The sequence below is a fragment of the Oncorhynchus mykiss genome, chromosome 14 (genome assembly GCF_013265735.2).
Source record: "Oncorhynchus mykiss isolate Arlee chromosome 14, USDA_OmykA_1.1, whole genome shotgun sequence".
Lineage (NCBI taxonomy): Eukaryota > Metazoa > Chordata > Actinopteri > Salmoniformes > Salmonidae > Oncorhynchus > Oncorhynchus mykiss.
In genome coordinates, this window is record NC_048578.1 from 30,624,524 (window position 1) to 30,641,945 (window position 17,422).

At 42.5% G+C, this 17,422-nt stretch overlaps 1 protein-coding gene across 3 annotated transcripts in view; it reads left to right on the forward strand.

Moving 5' to 3' along the window:
• Positions 1-17,422, forward strand: part of LOC110487777 (transcription factor COE1-A) — a 152,000-nt gene that overhangs the window by 87,521 nt on the left and 47,057 nt on the right. For all 3 annotated transcript variants that reach the window (XM_036943291.1, XM_036943292.1, XM_036943293.1), the window contains exon 11: positions 16,364-16,452. In XM_036943291.1, coding sequence (XP_036799186.1) covers positions 16,364-16,452 — 89 coding nt within the window. The remainder of the gene's footprint in view (positions 1-16,363; positions 16,453-17,422) is intronic.

Here is a 17,422-nt window from a genome sequence, read left to right on the forward strand (position 1 = left end):
CCTTCCCTTTATATCTCTCTCCCTTCGGTTCCTTCCCTTTATATCTCTCCCCCTTTGGTTCCTTCTCTTTATATCTCTCTCCCTTTTGGTTCCTTCTCTTTATATCTCTCTCCCTTCGGTTCCTTCCCTTTATATCTCTCTCCCTTTGGTTCCTTCCCTTTATATCTCTCTCCCTTTTGGTTCCTTCTCTTTATATCTCTCTCCATTTGGTTCCTTCTCTTTATATCTCTCTCCCTTTGGTTCCTTCTCTTTATATCTCTCTCCCTTTTGGTTCCTTCTCTTTATATCTCTCTCCCTTTTGGTTCCTTCTCTTTATATCTCTCCCCCTTTTGGTTCCTTCTCTTTATATCTCTCCCCCTTTGGTTCCTTCTCTTTATATCTCTCTCCCTTTGGTTCCTTCTCTTTATCTCTCTCTCCCCTTTGGTTCCTTCCCTTTATATCTCTCTCCCTTCGGTTCCTTCCCTTTATATCTCTCTCCCTTTGGTTCCTTCTCTTTATCTCTCTCTCCCCTTTGGTTCCTTCCCTTTATATCTCTCTCCCTTTGGTTCCTTCTCTTTATATCTCTCTCCCTTTGGTTCCTTCTCTTTATATCTCTCTCCCTTTGGTTCCTTCTCTTTATATCTCTCCCCCTTTGGTTCCTTCTCTTTATATCTCTCTCCCTTTTGGTTCCTTCTCTTTATATCTCTCTCCCTTCGGTTCCTTCCCTTTATATCTCTCTCCCTTTGGTTCCTTCCCTTTATATCTCTCTCCCTTTTGGTTCCTTCTCTTTATATCTCTCTCCATTTGGTTCCTTCTCTTTATATCTCTCTCCCTTTGGTTCCTTCTCTTTATATCTCTCTCCCTTTTGGTTCCTTCTCTTTATATCTCTCTCCCTTTTGGTTCCTTCTCTTTATATCTCTCCCCCTTTTGGTTCCTTCTCTTTATATCTCTCCCCCTTTGGTTCCTTCTCTTTATATCTCTCTCCCTTTGGTTCCTTCTCTTTATCTCTCTCTCCCCTTTGGTTCCTTCCCTTTATATCTCTCTCCCTTCGGTTCCTTCCCTTTATATCTCTCTCCCTTTGGTTCCTTCTCTTTATCTCTCTCTCCCCTTTGGTTCCTTCCCTTTATATCTCTCTCCCTTTGGTTCCTTCTCTTTATATCTCTCTCCCTTTGGTTCCTTCTCTTTATATCTCTCTCCCTTTGGTTCCTTCTCTTTATATCTCTCTCCCTTTGGTTTCTTCTCTTTATATCTCTCTCCCTTTGGTTCCTTCCCTTTATATCTCTCTCCCTTTTGGTTCCTTCTCTTTATATCTCTCTCCCTTTGGTTCCTTCTCTTTATATCTCTCTCCCTTTGGTTCCTTCTCTTTATATCTCTCTCCCTTTGGTTCCTTCTCTTTATATCTCTCTCCCTTTGGTTCCTTCTCTTTATCTCTCTCTCCCCTTTGGTTCCTTCCCTTTATATCTCTCTCCCTTTGGTTCCTTCTCTTTATATCTCTCTCCCTTTGGTTCCTTCTCTTTATATCTCTCTCCCTTTGGTTTCTTCTCTTTATATCTCTCTCCATTTGGTTCCTTCCCTTTATATCTCTCTCCCTTTGGTTCCTTCTCTTTATATCTCTCTCCCTTTGGTTCCTTCCCTTTATATCTCTCTCCCTTTTGGTTCCTTCTCTTTATATCTCTCTCCCTTCGGTTCCTTCTCTTTATATCTCTCTCCCTTTGGTTCCTTCTCTTTATATCTCTCTCCCTTTGGTTCCTTCCCTTTATATCTCTCTCCCTTTGGTTCCTTCTCTTTATCTCTCTCTCCCCTTTGGTTCCTTCCCTTTATATCTCTCTCCCTTTGGTTCCTTCCCTTTATATCTCTCTCCCTTTGGTTCCTTCCCTTTATATCTCTCTCCCTTTGGTTCCTTCTCTTTATATCTCTCTCCCTTTGGTTCCTTCCCTTTATATCTCTCTCCCTTTGGTTCCTTCTCTTTATCTCTCTCTCCCCTTTGGTTCCTTCCCTTTATATCTCTCTCCCTTTGGTTCCTTCTCTTTATATCTCTCTCCCTTTGGTTCCTTCTCTTTATATCTCTCTCCCTTCGGTTCCTTCTCTTTATATCTCTCTCCCTTTTGGTTCCTTCTCTTTATATCTCTCTCCCTTCGGTTCCTTCTCTTTATATCTCTCTCCCTTTGGTTCCTTCTCTTTATATCTCTCTCCCTTTTGGTTCCTTCTCTTTATATCTCTCTCCCTTTGGTTCCTTTCCTTTATATCTCTCTCCCTTTGGTTCCTTCTCTTTATATCTCTCTCCCTTTTGGTTCCTTCTCTTTATATCTCTCTCCCTTTGGTTCCTTCCCTTTATATCTCTCTCCCTTTTGGTTCCTTCCCTTTATATCTCTCTCCATTTGGTTCCTTCTCTTTATATCTCTCTCCCTTTGGTTCCTTCTCTTTATATCTCTCTCCCTTTTGGTTCCTTCTCTTTATATCTCTCTCCATTTGGTTCCTTCTCTTTATATCTCTCTCCCTTTGGTTCCTTCTCTTTATCTCTCTCTCCCCTTTGGTTCCTTCTCTTTATATCTCTCTCCCTTTGGTTCCTTCTCTTTATCTCTCTCTCCCCTTTGGTTCCTTCTCTTTATATCTCTCTCCCTTTGGTTCCTTCTCTTTATATCTCTCTCCCTTTGGTTCCTTCTCTTTATATCTCTCTCCCTTTGGTTCCTTCTCTTTATATCTCTCTCCCTTCGGTTCCTTCCCTTTATATCTCTCTCCCTTTGGTTCCTTCTCTTTATATCTCTCTCCCTTCGGTTCCTTCCCTTTATATCTCTCTCCCTTTGGTTCCTTCCCTTTATATCTCTCTCCCTTTGGTTCCTTCTCTTTATATCTCTCTCCCTTTGGTTTCTTCTCTTTATATCTCTCTCCCTTTTGGTTCCTTCTCTTTATATCTCTCTCCCTTTGGTTCCTTCCCTTTATATCTCTCTCCCTTTGGTTCCTTCTCTTTATATGTCTCTCCCTTCGGTTCCTTCTCTTTATATCTCTCTCCCTTTGGTTCCTTCCCTTTATATCTCTCCCCCTTTTGGTTCCTTCTCTTTATCTCTCTCTCCCCTTTGGTTCCTTCCCTTTATATCTCTCTCCCTTTTGGTTCCTTCTCTTTATATCTCTCTCCCTTTGGTTTCTTCTCTTTATATCTCTCTCCCTTTGGTTCCTTCTCTTTATATCTCTCCCCCTTTTGGTTCCTTCTCTTTATATCTCTCTCCCTTTGGTTCCTTCTCTTTATATCTCTCTCCCTTTGGTTCCTTCCCTTTATATCTCTCTCCCTTCGGTTCCTTCTCTTTATATCTCTCTCCCTTTGGTTCCTTCTCTTTATATCTCTCTCCCTTTGGTTCCTTCCCTTTATATCTCTCCCCCTTTGGTTCCTTCTCTTTATATCTCTCTCCCTTTGGTTCCTTCTCTTTATATCTCTCTCCCTTTGGTTCCTTCCCTTTATATCTCTCTCGCTTCAGTTCCTTCTCTTTATATCTCTCTCCCTTTGGTTCCTTCTCTTTATATCTCTCCCCCTTTGGTTCCTTCTCTTTATATATCTCTCCCTTTGGTTCCTTCTCTTTATATCTCTCTCCCTTTGGTTCCTTCTCTTTATATCTCTCCCCCTTTGGTTCCTTCTCTTTATATCTCTCTCCCTTTGGTTCCTTCTCTTTATATCTCTCTCCCTTTGGTTCCTTCCCTTTATATCTCTCTCCCTTTTGGTTCCTTCTCTTTATATCTCTCCCCCTTTGGTTCCTTCCCTTTATATCTCTCTCCCTTTGGTTCCTTCTCTTTATATCTCTCTCCCTTTGGTTCCTTCTCTTTATATCTCTCTCCCTTTTGGTTCCTTCTCTTTATATCTCTCCCCCTTTGGTTCCTTCCCTTTATATCTCTCTCCCTTTGGTTCCTTCTCTTTATATCTCTCTCCCTTTGGTTCCTTCTCTTTATATCTCTCTCCCTTTTGGTTCCTTCTCTTTATATCTCTCTCCCTTCGGTTCCTTCCCTTTATATCTCTCTCCCTTTGGTTCCTTCTCTTTATATCTCTCTCCCTTTGGTTCCTTCTCTTTATATCTCTCTCCCTTTGGTTCCTTCTCTTTATATCTCTCTCCCTTTTGGTTCCTTCTCTTTATATCTCTCCCCCTTTGGTTCCTTCCCTTTATATCTCTCTCCCGTTGGTTCCTTCTCTTTATATCTCTCTCCCTTTGGTTCCTTCTCTTTATATCTCTCTCCCTTTTGGTTCCTTCTCTTTATATCTCTCTCCCTTCGGTTCCTTCTCTTTATATCTCTCTCCCTTTGGTTCCTTCTCTTTATATCTCTCTCCCTTCGGTTCCTTCTCTTTATATCTCTCCCCCTTTGGTTCCTTCTCTTTATATCTCTCTCCCTTTGGTTCCTTCTCTTTATATCTCTCTCCCTTTGGTTCCTTCTCTTTATATCTCTCTCCCTTTGGTTCCTTCTCTTTATATCTCTCCCCCTTTGGTTCCTTCTCTTTATATCTCTCTCCCTTTGGTTCCTTCCCTTTATATCTCTCCCCCTTTGGTTCATTCTCTTTATATCTCTCTCCCTTTGGTTCCTTCTCTTTATATCTCTCCCCCTTTTGGTTCCTTCCCTTTATATCTCTCCCCCTTTGGTTCCTTCTCTTTATATCTCTCTCCCTTTGGTTCCTTCTCTTTATATCTCTCTCCCTTTTGGTTCCTTCTCTTTATATCTCTCTCCATTTGGTTCCTTCCCTTTATATCTCTCTCCCTTTGGTTCCTTCTCTTTATATCTCTCTCCCTTTGGTTCCTTCCCTTTATATCTCTCTCCCTTTTGGTTCCTTCTCTTTATATCTCTCTCCCTTCGGTTCCTTCCCTTTATATCTCTCTCCCTTTGGTTCCTTCTCTTTATCTCTCTCTCCCCTTTGGTTCCTTCCCTTTATATCTCTCTCCCTTTGGTTCCTTCTCTTTATATCTCTCTCCCTTTGGTTCCTTCTCTTTATATCTCTCTCCCTTTGGTTCCTTCTCTTTATATCTCTCTCCCTTTGGTTTCTTCTCTTTATATCTCTCTCCCTTTGGTTCCTTCCCTTTATATCTCTCTCCCTTTTGGTTCCTTCTCTTTATATCTCTCTCCCTTTGGTTCCTTCTCTTTATATCTCTCTCCCTTTGGTTGCTTCTCTTTATATCTCTCTCCCTTTGGTTCCTTCTCTTTATATCTCTCTCCCTTTGGTTCCTTCTCTTTATCTCTCTCTCCCCTTTGGTTCCTTCCCTTTATATCTCTCTCCCTTTGGTTCCTTCTCTTTATATCTCTCTCCCTTTGGTTCCTTCTCTTTATATCTCTCTCCCTTTGGTTTCTTCTCTTTATATCTCTCTCCATTTGGTTCCTTCCCTTTATATCTCTCTCCCTTTGGTTCCTTCTCTTTATATCTCTCTCCCTTTGGTTCCTTCCCTTTATATCTCTCTCCCTTTTGGTTCCTTCTCTTTATATCTCTCTCCCTTCGGTTCCTTCTCTTTATATCTCTCTCCCTTTGGTTCCTTCTCTTTATATCTCTCTCCCTTTGGTTCCTTCCCTTTATATCTCTCTCCCTTTGGTTCCTTCTCTTTATCTCTCTCTCCCCTTTGGTTCCTTCCCTTTATATCTCTCTCCCTTTGGTTCCTTCCCTTTATATCTCTCTCCCTTTGGTTCCTTCCCTTTATATCTCTCTCCCTTTGGTTCCTTCTCTTTATATCTCTCTCCCTTTGGTTCCTTCCCTTTATATCTCTCTCCATTTGGTTCCTTCTCTTTATATCTCTCTCCCTTTGGTTCCTTCTCTTTATATCTCTCTCCCTTTTGGTTCCTTCTCTTTATATCTCTCTCCATTTGGTTCCTTCTCTTTATATCTCTCTCCCTTTGGTTCCTTCTCTTTATCTCTCTCTCCCCTTTGGTTCCTTCTCTTTATATCTCTCTCCCTTTGGTTCCTTCTCTTTATCTCTCTCTCCCCTTTGGTTCCTTCTCTTTATATCTCTCTCCCTTTGGTTCCTTCTCTTTATATCTCTCTCCCTTTGGTTCCTTCTCTTTATATCTCTCTCCCTTTGGTTCCTTCTCTTTATATCTCTCTCCCTTCGGTTCCTTCCCTTTATATCTCTCTCCCTTTGGTTCCTTCTCTTTATATCTCTCTCCCTTCGGTTCCTTCCCTTTATATCTCTCTCCCTTTGGTTCCTTCCCTTTATATCTCTCTCCCTTTGGTTCCTTCTCTTTATATCTCTCTCCCTTTGGTTCCTTCCCTTTATATCTCTCTCCCTTCGGTTCCTTCCCTTTATATCTCTCTCCCTTTGGTTCCTTCTCTTTATATCTCTCTCCCTTTGGTTTCTTCTCTTTATATCTCTCTCCCTTTTGGTTCCTTCTCTTTATATCTCTCTCCCTTCGGTTCCTTCTCTTTATATCTCTCTCCCTTTGGTTCCTTCTCTTTATATCTCTCTCCCTTTGGTTCCTTCCCTTTATATCTCTCTCCCTTTGGTTCCTTCTCTTTATATGTCTCTCCCTTCGGTTCCTTCTCTTTATATCTCTCTCCCTTTGGTTCCTTCCCTTTATATCTCTCCCCCTTTTGGTTCCTTCTCTTTATCTCTCTCTCCCCTTTGGTTCCTTCCCTTTATATCTCTCTCCCTTTTGGTTCCTTCTCTTTATATCTCTCTCCCTTTGGTTTCTTCTCTTTATATCTCTCTCCCTTTGGTTCCTTCTCTTTATATCTCTCCCCCTTTTGGTTCCTTCTCTTTATATCTCTCTCCCTTTGGTTCCTTCTCTTTATATCTCTCTCCCTTTGGTTCCTTCCCTTTATATCTCTCTCCCTTCGGTTCCTTCTCTTTATATCTCTCTCCCTTTGGTTCCTTCTCTTTATATCTCTCTCCCTTTGGTTCCTTCCCTTTATATCTCTCCCCCTTTGGTTCCTTCTCTTTATATCTCTCTCCCTTTGGTTCCTTCTCTTTATATCTCTCTCCCTTTGGTTCCTTCCCTTTATATCTCTCTCGCTTCGGTTCCTTCTCTTTATATCTCTCTCCCTTTGGTTCCTTCTCTTTATATCTCTCCCCCTTTGGTTCCTTCTCTTTATATATCTCTCCCTTTGGTTCCTTCTCTTTATATCTCTCTCCCTTTGGTTCCTTCTCTTTATATCTCTCCCCCTTTGGTTCCTTCTCTTTATATCTCTCTCCCTTTGGTTCCTTCTCTTTATATCTCTCTCCCTTTGGTTCCTTCCCTTTATATCTCTCTCCCTTTTGGTTCCTTCTCTTTATATCTCTCCCCCTTTGGTTCCTTCCCTTTATATCTCTCTCCCTTTGGTTCCTTCTCTTTATATCTCTCTCCCTTTGGTTCCTTCTCTTTATATCTCTCTCCCTTTTGGTTCCTTCTCTTTATATCTCTCCCCCTTTGGTTCCTTCCCTTTATATCTCTCTCCCTTTGGTTCCTTCTCTTTATATCTCTCTCCCTTTGGTTCCTTCTCTTTATATCTCTCTCCCTTTTGGTTCCTTCTCTTTATATCTCTCTCCCTTCGGTTCCTTCCCTTTATATCTCTCTCCCTTTGGTTCCTTCTCTTTATATCTCTGTCCCTTTGGTTCCTTCTCTTTATATCTCTCTCCCTTTGGTTCCTTCTCTTTATATCTCTCTCCCTTTTGGTTCCTTCTCTTTATATCTCTCCCCCTTTGGTTCCTTCTCTTTATATCTCTCTCCCTTTGGTTCCTTCTCTTTATATCTCTCTCCCTTTTGGTTCCTTCTCTTTATATCTCTCTCCCTTCGGTTCCTTCCCTTTATATCTCTCTCCCTTTGGTTCCTTCCCCAGGCGTTATTGTTTCTGTTCCAGTGTCATGTCTGTGCATTGTTCGTGTTTTCTTGTTCGGTATTATGTTAACGTTTATTTATTAAAGCATTCACTCCCTGAACTTGCTTCCCAACTCTCAGCGCACACGTTACAATATGTAAAGACAAGATTAAATCAAGAATAGTCTGATGGGTGACAATGTTAACCTATCACTTGTGAATGATACATTATTACTTGTGAATTATACATTATTACTTGTGAATGATATATTATCACTTGTGAATACTAATTTGTTCTTAACTGACTTGCCTATATAAATAATAGTTAAATATATATATATATATATATTATCACTTGTGAATGATATGGTATCACTTGTGAATAGTACATTATCACTTGTGAATAATACATTATCAGAGCCTAACTGTGTGCATTGCTGCTGCACTTATAATGTGAAGAAATAGCTCATCAATGTGAATGCTCTCATCTGTTGCATCAGGCTAATTGCTTAAGCAGTTTTTGTGTTTTTAGTGGTTGTATTCATTTGGGATCTAGCGCATCCCACAACTGTGGGGGATAGTAGGTTGACATAGGCTAGTGCTTTTGCTGTTCGGTAGACCTACTCATGTTGTTGGATGACAAAAAATAAATGTGGACAGTTCATCCAATATGTTAAATATGTGCCTTGGAATTGGATAAGAATGCGCGCAGTTGTGTCCCCTATGTGTCTGTCTTCTCTTGTAGCCTTTCACGGAGAGCCATGTGAGTGAGGCATGTTTCAGCACGCAGCCGGGAGAAGGGCACAACAGCCACTGGCCGCAAAAGGCCTGGATTTATTTAGGGGGCATTACAGTCACGCAAAGTGGATGCAGCCGGAAAATTAGAGGCATTAAGTGCTTGTCAAATTGTGAATGAGAGACTGATGGAGTGTGTGCAGCCTGCAGAAAGAAAACTAAGCAGAGCTCATGCCTTTCATACAACTTTTTTCAAAGCATCATTAGAGAGGCATCATGCAGCTTTAGAATGTGTTAAAAATCAAAACATACAGGCCAACGTTTGTATCACAGGTAAAGTTGCATAAATAACTTTTAATGAAACATATAGGAGGACCTGTTTCTTTGTTAACCATTCAACACAGAACAGCTGCATGTGTTCACTCCCTCAAATCTATTGGAGAAAACATCCTTTATATATTATTCAGCTATGTTCATACTATTCTTCATACTATAAAATCCTAGAAAAATAATGCCACGTAATTCTAAGCAAATCTTGTCTGCTAAATGAAACTCGTGTAGCCCACAGGCATATGGCATAGCCAGATCAGGGCCTAACATTTACATTTTACATTTAGTCATTTAGCAGACGCTCTTATCCAGAGTGACTTACAGTTAGTGCATTCATTTTAAAGTAGCTAGGTGGGTCAACCACATTATACAGGCATATGAAGTACATTTTTCCTCAATAACGCAGCTATCAGTAGAGTCAGAGCTAGAAGGGGTTGGTCAAGTGCAAGTGCTGGTTAAGTGTTATTTTTTACATATAATATTTTGGGGGGTGGGGGGGTCGTAGTGATGAGGAGGATTGATACTGAGGTAGGGGTTCAGATGTTTTTCGGAAGATGGGTAGGGACATTCGGGGGGAAGATGGTTCCAACATTGGCGTGTCAGGACAGAGAAGAGCTTGGACTGGGCTGAACGGGAGCTGCCCTCTCGTAGGGGTGGGAGGGCCAAGAGACATGAGGTGGCAGAACGGGTCGGTTCCTCTTGCTGTTCCATAGGTAAGCACCGTAGTCTTGTAGTGGATGAGCTTCAACTGGAAGCCGGTGGAGTGTGAGAAGGAGCGAGGTGACATGAGAGAACTTGGGAAAGTTGAAAACCAGGCAGGCTGCTGCTTTGTGGATAAGTTTCAGGTGTTTGATGGTACAACCAGGGAGCTCAGCCAACAGCGAGTTGCAGTAGTCCAGACAGGAGAGGACAAATGCCTGGATTAGGACCTGCGCCACTTCCTGTGTGAGGCAGGGTCATACTCTACAGATGTTGTAGAGCACATATGTCAGAGTCAAGGCCCGCGGGCCACATCCGGCCCGCAAGAAGGTTTTTTACGGCCCCTGGGATGATCTTGATTTATTATTAGAACCGGCCCGCAGCAAGCCGGCAGCCCGCAGATCTTTTACACGCACCAATACTACATTTCCCACAATGCAAAGGTGACGCACCGAGCAGTAGGCTGCTTCATTTCAATATTTATTGGCACAGCAGTCGTCAGCATCACAGTAAAATTAACTTTCAGATACCCATCAAAAATGGCAAAACGGAAGGTGGATACTGAGAACCGGGGGTTTCAAACAAGGTGGGAGTCGGAGTATATGTTCACGAAGGTAGCTGGAAAACCTGTGTGTCTTCTGTGTGGAGAAAGTGTGGCGGTACTGAAAGAGTATAATCTGAGACGACATTATGAAACGAAACACGCGGACAAAAACAAGAATATGGACATGGAACAAAGGCTACAAAAGGCAGAGGAATTAAAACGAGGCCTCAAATCTCGACAGGCTCTGTTCAAAAAAGCCAAATCACAAGGCCAGGCTGCTGTCAAGGCCAGTTTTATTTTGGCAGAAGAGATCGCTAAATCAGCCCGGCCATTTACGGAGGGGGATTTCATCAAAAACTGCATGATTAAAGTTTGTGACGAAGTTTGCCCAGAAAAAAGGCAACTCTTTTTAAATGTGAGTCTGAGCAGAAACACCATTGCCGAGAGAGTAGACCAGTTGTCCATCAATCTAAAAGAGCAGCTTGTGAAAAAGGGAAAAGATTTTATTGCATATTCCTTGGCTGTGGATGAGAGCACCGACATTTCTGACATTGCCCAGTTGTCAATTTTCATCCGCGGAGTGGACTCCAACCTAAGCGTGACAGAGGAGTTTTTGGCTTTACGTCCTATGCATGGCACAACTACGGGGCATGATTTGTATGAAGAGGTGTCAAGATGTGTAAATGAGATGGAGCTGCCTTGGGAAAAACTCGTGGGTTTGACAACCGACGGAGCACCTGCGATGTGTGGACACAGGAGCGGACTGGTGGCGAAGATACGGGAAAAGATGCAAGAGGAAAACGCGACAGGTGAGCTGACAGCTTATCATTGTATCATACACCAGGAAGCGTTGTGCGGTAAAGCCTTGAAAATGGAGCATGTAATGAGCATCATCACGCGCACAGTTAACTTTATCAGAGCCAAAGGTTTGAATCACCGCCAGTTCAAGGCATTTCTGATGGAGTTAGAAACGGAGCATGGTGATTTGCCTTATCACACAGAGGTGCGATGGCTAAGCCAGGGAAAGGTGCTTCAAAGATGTTTCGAGCTTCGTGAGGAGATTTGTCTGTTCTTGGACAGCAAAGGGAAAGACACAACACAACTCCGAGACGAAATGTTTCTGTGTGAAATGGCTTTTCTGTGTGACATTACGAGTCATCTGAATGCAATAAACTTGCAGCTGCAGGGTCGGGATCGTGTCATCTCTGATATGTACAGTACAGTGAAGGCATTTAAAACCAAACTGACTCTGTGGGAGACGCAGATGCGGAAAGAAAATTTGAGCCACTTTCCCAGCTGCCAGACCATGAAAGAGAAGCTCTCTACCAGTGCGTTCCCGAGCACACAGTTGGCTGATAAAATAGGTATGCTTGCCGCTGACTTTCGACGCCGATTTGCTGACTTTGAAGCACAAAAAAGCAGGTTGGAACTGCTCGGTAACCCATTTGCTGTTGACGTGGAAAGCTCACCACCAAACCTCCAAATGGAGTTGATTGACCTCCAATGCAATGATGCACTGAGGGCAAAATATGCGGCAGTGGGTGCTGCGGAGTTCGCCCGTTTCCTCCCCGGCACAATGCCCCAGCTGCGCATCCAGGCTGCTCAAACGTTGTCTATGTTTGGCAGCACATACCTGTGTGAACAACTGTTTTCTTTGATGAACCTGAACAAAACATCACACAGAAGTCGACTTACTGCTGAACACCTCCACTCAATTCTGAGGATTTCTTCAGCTCAGAGCCTTACCCCGAACATTGATGAACTTGTGGAAAAGATGGGACACCACCAAGTATCACCCTCAACCTCAAACAAGTGAACATTACTGTGCAATCACATATTTAGAGTTTTTACTCAGTTCAAGTTTAAAAGTTAAAATTTAATATTTGTTTTCACTGCATGTTACTTCTCCTTAAACAAAGTGTTGTTTTTGATTAATAGATTTTTGCACTTTATTTTTTTGTATTTCAATCCAATTATATTTTAAAAATATTTCAGTTGAGTGGATGATAGAAAATTGCTATTATTGTTTTTTCTTTGAAGTAAATTTAGCCCACTTTTGCTAAAATAGAAAATATAGTCTACTGATGGTGCCTTGAATACCGGTTTCTTTCATTTAATGTTCATGTTATGGGGATATTTATATAAAGGAAATTTGTCTTTTGTGTCTGTTGAAAATTAAAGATTACTGACAGAGCCATAAGAAAATATTGCTTTATTTATCTGATCATATTGTAATATATTTGTTAGGTTTTCAGTAGGTTCAATTAGGTTCACTAGACTATATGCGTCATTTAAAAATTTTTCAATGAACATTCGAACAGTCCGGCCCTCGTCTTGTAGCTGATTTTTTTATTTGGCCCTCCGTCCATTTGACTTTGACACCCCTGTTGTAGAGCATGAACCTGGAGGATCGGGTCACTGCGTTGATGTTTGCAAAGAACGACAGGGTGTTGTCTAGGGTCACGCCAAGGTTCATTGTACTCTGGGAGGGGGACACTGTGGAGTTGTCAACCGTGATGGAGAGGTCTTTGAGCGGGCAGGCCTTTGCTGGGAGATAGAGCAGCTCTGTCTTGTCAAGGTTGAGCTTGAGGTGGTGGACCAACATGCCAGGCACGCAGAGATGCTTGTCACTACCTGAGTGTCAGAAGGGGGGAAGGAGAAAAGTAGTTGATTGTCATCCACATAGGAATGATAGGAGAGACCATGTGGAGAAATGACGGAGCAGAGTGAGAGGGCCTAGAATCAAGCCCTGGGAGACACCAGTAGTGAGAGTATGTGGTGCAGACAAAGATCCTCTCCACATCACCTGGTAGGAGCGGCCTGCCAGGTAAAATGCAATCCAAGTGTGTGCATACCCTGAGACCAGCCCAGCCCTGAAAGGGTGGAGAGGAGGAAAGAGGTCAGGGCATAGGGTAGTTCTGTGTGAGTGAGACCAGTGGAATCAATAGGCTGAGTGAATGAGTAGCAGACGTCGTCAACCAAAGTGGTTGACAAAGTAGTCCGCAGAGAGGGAGGAGGGAGGGGAAGGGGGTGGAGGATTAAGTAGGGAGGAGAAGGTGGAAAAGAGTTTCCTATGATTAGAGGCAGAAGCTTGACATCTAGAGGGATAGAAAGTGGCTTTAGCAGCAGATACAGAGAAGGTAGAGAAGAGGGAGTGAAAGGATGATACTGTAGATCCTCCGGATGTTTAGTTTTCCTCCAATTTTGCTCAGCTGCCCGCAGCCCTGTTCTGTAAGCTCATAATGAGTCACTCAGCCACGGAACAGGAGGGGAGGGCCGAACCGGCCGGGAGGAAAGGGGACAGTCCGAGTCATAGGATGCATAAAGGGAGGAGAGTAGGGTCGAAGGCAGAATCAGGAGAAACGAGGGAGAAGAATTTAGCAGAAGAGAGAGATGATAGGATGGAAGAGGAGAGAGTAGTGGGAGAGAGAGTGAAGATTGCGATGGCAATTAACAAGGACAACACACAGTCTTTCTATCATTGTATCATTTTTTGTGTGCAAATGAACTCAAGTTTATGGACAATGTCAAATGTCATTTAGCAAAGCACCTGAGTGAACAGGGTGTACAATTACGCAGGTACTCTCCCGAAACGGACGACGCAAACAACTGGATTCGTTATCCCTTTCATGCCCTGCCTCCAGTCCACTTGCCGATATCTGAACAAGAGAGCCTCATCGAAATTGCAACAAGCGGTTCTGTGAAAATTTAATTTAATCAGATGTCACTGCCAGATTTCTGGATAGGGCTGCGCTCAGAGTATCCTGCCTTGGAAAATCGCGCTGTTAAGACATGGATGCCCTTTGCAACCAAGTACCTATGTGAGAGTGGATTCTCTGCCCTCACTAGCATGAAAACCAAATAAAGGCACAGACTGTGTGTGGGAAATTATTTAAGACTGAGACTCTCTCCAATACAACCCAACATTGCAGAGTTACTGTATGTGCATCCTTTCAAGCACACCCTTCTCATTAACCTGTGGTGAGTTATTCACAATTTTCGATGAACAAATAAAGTTTTATATGTAAGATGGTTAAATAAAGAGAAACATTATTGATCATTATTATGTTAGTATTTGTGCCCTGTTCCTATAAGAGCTCTTTGTCACTTCCCACGAGCCGGGTTTTGACAAAAACTCACACGTGCTTATAATGATGGAAAAAACAACATTTGAGAGTAAACCCTGGTGCAAACCCTGGTACTAGAGGGGGTACGCAGCTGGAGGTTGAATGTTTGAAGGGGTACGAGACTATAAAAAGTTTGGAAACCACTGGTGAAGGCTGTATTGCATGGGTTTATTATATATATGTTGTATGTAGATGTTCCAAAGGTCTGCATCAGTGGCTTGTAGGCTGTGCTGGGAAGCCAGGAGATGCTAAACGTGTTTATGTTAATTAACGGTCAATTACCGTGAGACCGGCAGTTATTTGCTTGACAATCACCGGCTATCAAAATGTCATGACCTCCACAGCCCTACGCAGGACTAATCCAGGTCTGAATCCTACTTAAGGCTTAAAGGGGTCAGAGAAGACTAAATTATGTCAACTGTTATTCCTCTGTAATAATTGAAGATGTGATCTTCTCATTGTTTTGGCGTGATTCATATATTTACCAGCTGCCTGTACTGACATTTCACTGTCTGACATAATCTCTTTCTCATCTCCCTCTTTTCTCAATCTCTCCAGTCTCCCATTTGCCGTGGTCAACCTCTCTCTTCACTTATTTTTCCTTCTCTCTGTCCAAATCATTGTATTAAATGGAAACAGCAAAAAGAGAGGGAGAAGGGGAGGGAAAGAAAGAAAGAAAGAAAGAAAGAAAGAAAGAAAGAAAGAAAGAAAGAAAGAAAGAAAGAAAGAAAGAAAGAAAGAAAGAAAGAAAGAATGAATGAATGAATGAATGAAAGAGATGGAGAGAAAGAAAGAAAGAGATGGAGAGAAAGAAAGAAAGAATGATATATACAGTAGAGAGAGAAAGAGAGAATGATATAGATTATCCACACTTCATTGAACATCTGTGGTGTGTTTTCTGTCTGGGGGTCTATCATAAAGAACCTAGCAGGCCTACATTAGCAGGACCACAGTTTCTCCACTGTCTCTCCAGTGGCATGCTTGTTTCTGGGGGCCAGTGGGTCAAGCTGTCTCCTCAGATGGGAGGCGAGCTGTGCTTACACCCCCAGGAAACACCCTGGCTGGGGCCTACCGGGCCAACAGACGGCAAGCAGAGAGAGACACACTCACAGAGACTGTTCACACACATACTTCATAAGGTTTTCTTCTCTGAGGACAATCAGCTGCTGGTCTGTTCTGTTTCTCCTGCGGCTGCTTTTATCGGTGGGTTTTCTACTGTCGGTGGGTTTCCTCTGGCTAGAGAATAGAGGAATAGAGAATAAAGGAATAGAGAATAGAGGAATAGAGAATCGAGGAATATAGAATAGAGGAATAGAGAATAGAAGAATGGGGAATAGAGGAATAGAGAATAGAGGAATATAGAATAGAGGAACAGAGAATAGAGAATTGAGGAATAGAGAATAGAGGAACAAAGAATAGAGCATATAGGAATATAGAATAGAGGAATAGAGGAATAAAGGAACAGAATAGAGAAATAGAGGAATAGAAGAATAGAGGAACAGAGAATAGAGCATAGAGGAATAGAGAATAGAGGAATAGAGAATAGAGGAACAGAATAGAGAAATAGAGGAATAGAGCATAGATGAATAGAGAATAGAGGAACAGAATAGAGAATTAGAGGAATAGAGAATAGAGGAACAGAATAGAGCATATAGGAATAGAGAATAGAGGAATAGAGAATAGAGGAACAGAATAGAGAAATAGAGGAATAGAAGAATAGAGGAACAGAGAATAGAGCATAGAGGAACAGAGAATAGAGGAATAGAGAATAGAGAATAGAGGAACAGAATAGAGAAATAGAGGAATAGAGAAACAGAGAATAGAGAATAGAAGAGAAGGAGCGTGAAAGAGAGAAAATGAGAGACTGAGAGAGAGACTGCAGGGGATGGGAAAGAGAAGGTGGGAAAAGAGAAAGTGGGAGAAAGGTTCAGAGGGATAATTCCAGCCTTGGTCTGCTCTGTTCATACTCTTATGTTTAAATATGCATGTTAAAGCTTAGCTTATTCAATTACCATCACTATGAGTTCTGTCAGTGTTCTCAGAGTGATACTGTATCTCTCTCTCTCTCTCTCTCTCTCTCTCTCTCTCTCTCTCTCTCTCTCTCTCTCTCTCTCTCTCTCTCTCTCTCTCTCTCTCTCTCTCTCTCTTTCTCTCTCTCTCTCTCTCTCTCTCTCTCTCTCTCTCTCTCTCTCTCTCTTTGCAGCGTTGAATGAGCCCACAATAGATTACGGCTTCCAGAGGTTACAGAAAGTCATCCCCAGACATCCAGGAGACCAGGAGAGACTGCCTAAGGTCAGCACACACACATACACACATGCACATACACACACACACACACATACACACACACACACGCACAAAGAAAGGAAGGAAGAGGAGTGGGAGGAGAGCAGGGGGAGGAGAGGGGGAGAGAAAGAGTAGGGAAGTAGAGGGGGAGGAGGAGAAGGGGGATGGGAGGTATACAGGCGTCCATCATGGTTCAGTCAGTCAGCTGAGGAGTCAGTGGATCGAAGAACTGTCCAGCTGAGTGTTCTTACTGAAGCTTGATTGGTCGTCCAGCACTGAAAGACAGCAGGGGAGGGTAGAGAGAACAGGTGTAGGAGGTTAAGAGAGAAATCACCTCTCCCTCACTCTGGGTCATGTCTGGTGGTGAGGTCTGTGGAACAAATCAGCACTCATACCCTGAGATACTTGATACGTATGGCCCCTGATCTTTAGACTAACAACCTCCTGTATCTCCTCCCCTCCACTCTCTCTCCCTCCCCCCTCTGTTTCCCTCCTCCAATAAATGAACAGCGGTAGATAGGTACACTCTTAGAAAAAAGTGTTCTATCTAGAACCTAAAATTGTTCTTCGACTGTCCCCATAGGAGAATCCTTTGGAGAACCCTTTTTGGGTTAGGGTAGGTAGGTAGGTAGGTAGGTAGGTAGGTAGGTAGGTAGGTAGGTAGGTACCAGTCAAAGGTTTGGACACCTACTCATTCAAGGGTTTTTCTTTATTTTTACTGTGTTCTACATTGTAAAATAATAGTGAAGACATCACAACTATGAAATAACACATATGGAATCGTGTAGTAACCGACTGCACTTGAAAAAACTTTCAAAGTTCTTGAAATGTTCCGTATTGACTGACCATCATGTTTAAAGTAATGATGGACTGTCATTTCTCTTTGCTTATTTGAGTTGTTCTTGCCATAATATGGACTTGGTCTTTTAAAAAATAGGGCTATCTTCTGTATACCACCCCTACCTTGTCCCAACAC